Genomic DNA, 4,489 nt, shown 5'->3' with positions numbered 1-4,489 from the left:
AAAAAAATTCTGAAACCTACAAATTGATTGATTTAAAAAAAAAATTCCATTGTTTTTGCCTTTTCATGTCTATTCTTGTCATTTTATGACATGAAAAAATAAAAAATTCACAAAGCTTTTTATTTCTGGTTCTCAGGATATAGCTAAGATAAAGACAAGCACGGACTAGCGTTGTCATACTGAGTCCTTTTAGCGTGTGCGTTATCTGACCTGTTTCCCCCGAGTCCAGCACTCTCTCCTTCTATGTTCTCCGCCATCGCTCCAGAAACTAAAGTTTAAACACTCTACAGTTGAGCTTCCTGAATCAGTCCCTTCCTCCCTCCTCACCGCTCGCGCAGACGCGCATGTGAAGCTGGAGCAGGAGGATGCTGCTGGGCGCCTTTCACCGCACAAAATGAATGCCCTTATGCTGGGAAATAGGGAACCAAGGCGTGGACGATGAAAAAGAAAAGTAAACGGCTTCGAAGAAGGATGTAGAGGCGGCTTCTGCAAATATGTAATCGCGCGCAGGGGCGGCGAGTCGAGGACTGCAGCGGTGTGAATTTGCAGCTTACAGCATGATATACTCTACAGTTGAGCTTCCTGAATCAGTCCCTTCCTCCCTCCTCACCGCTCGCGCAGACGCGCATGTGAAGCTGGAGCAGGAGGATGCTGCTGGGCGCCTTTCACCGCACAAAATGAATGCCCTTATTCTGGGAAATAGGGAACCAAGGCGTGGACGATGAAAAAGAAAAGTAAACGGCTTCGAAGAAGGATGTAGAGGCAGCTTCTGCAAATATGTAATCGCGCGCAGGGGCGGCGAGTCGAGGACTGCAGCGGTGTGAATTTGCAGCTTACAGCATGATATATATGTAACGACGATAGTTGCAAAAATGGGCTCTCAAGTAGTGCAAACGCTACGTCAGGGAGTCTGGGCTTCACTGACCGGCGGATGGTATCATGATCCAGAGCACAATAAATTCATCAATTCATGTCACCTGTATTTATGGATGTTTTTGCTCATGCTTCCATTATCTCTTCATTTGGTGAGTGGTACAATGCCGCAGACCGCCGATAATATGTGTTCTGCAAATATGAATCATTCAGGGCGTTAGAGCTTCAGAAACCTAGTTCTCTGAAGAGATCAAATTGATTCACGCGTTAAATGTGTTGTACATTTTTTGGTGTTTGTTTAGTGCTAGCACTGTCGCATTTTTCTTCTGCATAACCTCCTGTACAGGTGATGAACGCATGGCAGCTTGTGTCAAAGCACTGTTTTGCATTTACAGTAGATGAAATATGCATATATATTATTGTTTTTGTCAGTGGTCAAGAAATTACAAAAAAAGAGAGCGAAAATAGAGATAATAATAATAACAAATCCAAACATCTCAAATCTAAAATCTCTTCCTTCCTCAGGCTCTTCCACCCACCACTACTACCCTCAGTATCTACTGCACATCAGTCACAGTTTTCTTCATTGTCATTAAGATGGTAAATTATCGCCTCCATCTGATGTTTAATCAGGGCGACATTGTAGCCCAGAATAGTGTGCCTGACATCAGCAAAGGTGTAGACAAGAAAAGCGATGCATCTGATTCCTGTCTTCCGTCTCTAAGGTAAGATCCAAAATCAGTTGTGCCATTTATTGATTTCGTTGTTATTTTGCAGTGTCCTCAAAGCATGTGAACTCTACTGCCAAAAGTATTTTGATATATTTGTCATGTAACCAGGCTAAAGTCTGAATCATTTTAATCTACAGGAAGAGCAGCACAGTTCCTGACAGTGTTGCCATATCTGTATTGACCAAAATCAGACCAAGTCCAGTAATACAAGTCACAGTGAAACAGACTGAAACAGACCCTGGACTGATTGGAGTGAGTAATACTTTCATGAATTTATGTACCATAATTATTTACATTTACTTTGCAAAATATGTATTTTTACAGAATGTCACAAATATGTTAATGGTAATTAGTATAACAGCAAGCATCATACCTGCTTTACACAAATCTTGCAGTGGATTTTGTTATGTGTAATATTTTTGTACACTTTAATTATTATTGTTTTTTGTTTGTTAACCTGCTTTACAAAACGGTGAAGGAGTGTCCAAAATCTAAAGAGCTGAGGAATATAGAGGGTATGTACCAGCTTTAATTAGCACTGGCCTGGTTTCACTGCAGTGCAAGAGATCCTCACAATTCTGGGAACATGCTGTGCAGATACATCACTGTAAGTTTTAGTCACAGAGCCTTGCATATGAACTGAGGAATAACTTGACCACTTTCTATCTTGACTCAGTTGCACGTCACACTGAGTGTGACATCCTGCCAGGACCTCTCAAAAAGAGCTGTCAGACAGCTTTGTCAGAAAGCCCAAACACAGCGTTACACTAGCATTGTGAGGGTCTCCGACTGCTTCTAAAACACATGACATATGAGACGTGCTTTAGAATATTTTATTGAATTTAATGAAGAAGTGTAAGTTGCTCTTGTAACATAGTATATAAAGTTAATATATTTAAATTAATTATTTATTAATTATTATATAATTAAAAAATTAATATAATTTTATAAAATACTTAAATTATACAGCAGTACATACAAGAACTGTTTATTTTATGTAATTTGGTTAATACTAATTTCCCGTACAACTACGTAACTCACTGATTCTAGTGAACTAGCTAGTCACGACTGTTTCCCGGAACCATGGTACCTGTGTCGCAGATCCATCGTTTAAACCACGTTGGTTTGAGCTGTCGTTATGACGTTGTTCTTCTTCTTCTTCGATCTAATAGCCGACTGGTGCCATGAGCATATACCGCTACCTACAGTAATTTGGTTTTATTTTCTCTTTTCTTTGACTCGAATTACGCTTTTGAAACGACGTTACGTAGGAGTGGAGTAATAACGCAACATTCATTTGTTTCCGCAATAAATTATATACATATATACACACAGAGTTAAAAATGTGCTCTTTTCTGATCCCAATGTCTATAATTTCACAATTTCATATAAATACCATTTCTTTAATATTGATAGGCTACATAAGCACAATTGAAAAAAGATGAGTTTTTAAAAAAACTGTGATGTACTGTTGTGGACACCTGTTGCTTATTTTGCTCAATAATTTTTCCTATTTAAGTCCCCTTGCCATTCAGCCATGTGTTAATGAAAATGACATGAAAACCCCAATTGGAGGAAAATAATAAAATCCAGCTATTTTCAAAGCTGAAAAACAGCATTACAAATGCTGACAAACAGAAAATCTGGGCAGAAATCACTCAAAAAAATAAATGCTGCTGGCTATGGGTACGAACGAAGCCCAGAAGAAGTCAGCAGGAATAAGTGGAGGGACTTCACAAGTGTGACAAAACGGAGGGCTGCGGGATGTAAAAGGGAAGCAAACAAGACAGGTGGGGGTATCAATTCAGTTCCTCCTCTCACTACAGAGGAAGAGAAAGTTTTGGCAATCCTGGGGCTTGAACCATTGGAAGGGATCCTTGGAGGTATAGATGCATGTGCATCAACCAGGCCTTTGCCTTCAAAGTTCAGGCCTCCAACATCAGGCCCTCTCCAGTCTGGCCCTTTAACATCAGGCCTTCTCCAGCCTGGGCCTTCAAAATCACCAAAGGGTCCTTGTCTATTGCTCTCTTCCCCTGATTCACCTCCATCTGAGGCCTCCTCATGTGCTGAGTAACGTCCTCTGACACAGAAGGCGACACAGAAGTCAGGCAGTGTATAGAAATGTCTGCAAAGGGACACATTTTACCCCCCTTGACTCACTATCTGATGATGCCATCTTAAGAAAATTCCGACTTCCAAGGGCCAAGATCCTTGAACTACTACAGGTTGTGAAACCACATCTTCAGAGGGCAACAAGAAGAAACAACGCCTTAAGTTCAGCGGTGCAGTTGTTAGCTATACTGCATTATTATGCTGTTGGAAGTTTTATAGACGTGGTGGTGCATTATTATGCTGTTGGAAGTTTTATAGACGTGGTGGGGGATGGCCTGGGGCTCAGCAAATCTACAGTCAGCAAAACTGTGACAGCAGTAACACCTTTGCTGTTACAGCTTATGAAGAACATCCTGATTTCCCAGAAAACTCCTGAAGAAATCCAGCTGGCCAATCAACAGTTCTACAGTATTGACAACATCCCCAGAGTGATTGGCATCATCGATGGCACCCTTATCCCAGTGTCAAGCCCTGTAAATGAGCCCTTGTACATTTGCAAGAAGGGCTATCCAGCACCAGGGGATGTTCACTGACATTGTGGCAAAATGGCCTGGAAGCACACATGACTCTTTTGTGTGCTTCCAATTCTGCAGTTTGCCAGGTGGCTAAAGGTGGTAGCTTTGGTGATAGCTAGCTGCTGGGAGACAGTGGATATCTTCTTCACCCATACCTCCTGACACCTGTGCAGCATCCAGCCACCATTGCAGTTTAAACCATTTGTTTAATCTGACACAACTTCTGTTAAATATTTTGTTTATTTGCCAATATGCCCC

General features: G+C 41.2%; 1 protein-coding gene across 1 annotated transcript in view; it reads left to right on the top strand.

The window, feature by feature from the left end:
- Positions 1-794: 794 nt before the first annotated feature.
- The window catches only part of LOC107552953 (pecanex-like protein 2), a 28,391-nt gene continuing 24,696 nt past the window's right edge, over positions 795-4,489 (top strand). The window contains 4 exon segments of the mRNA XM_016235014.1: positions 795-1,025; positions 1,399-1,598; positions 1,742-1,856; positions 2,083-2,119. Coding sequence (XP_016090500.1) covers positions 873-1,025; positions 1,399-1,598; positions 1,742-1,856; positions 2,083-2,119 — 505 coding nt within the window. The 5' untranslated portion in view covers positions 795-872.

The sequence above is a fragment of the Sinocyclocheilus grahami genome, unplaced genomic scaffold (assembly GCF_001515645.1).
Source record: "Sinocyclocheilus grahami isolate Dianchi unplaced genomic scaffold, SAMN03320097.WGS_v1.1 scaffold461.1, whole genome shotgun sequence".
In the NCBI taxonomy this organism is placed as follows: Eukaryota; Metazoa; Chordata; class Actinopteri; order Cypriniformes; family Cyprinidae; genus Sinocyclocheilus; species Sinocyclocheilus grahami.
This window is presented reverse-complemented; position numbering and strand designations above follow the sequence as displayed.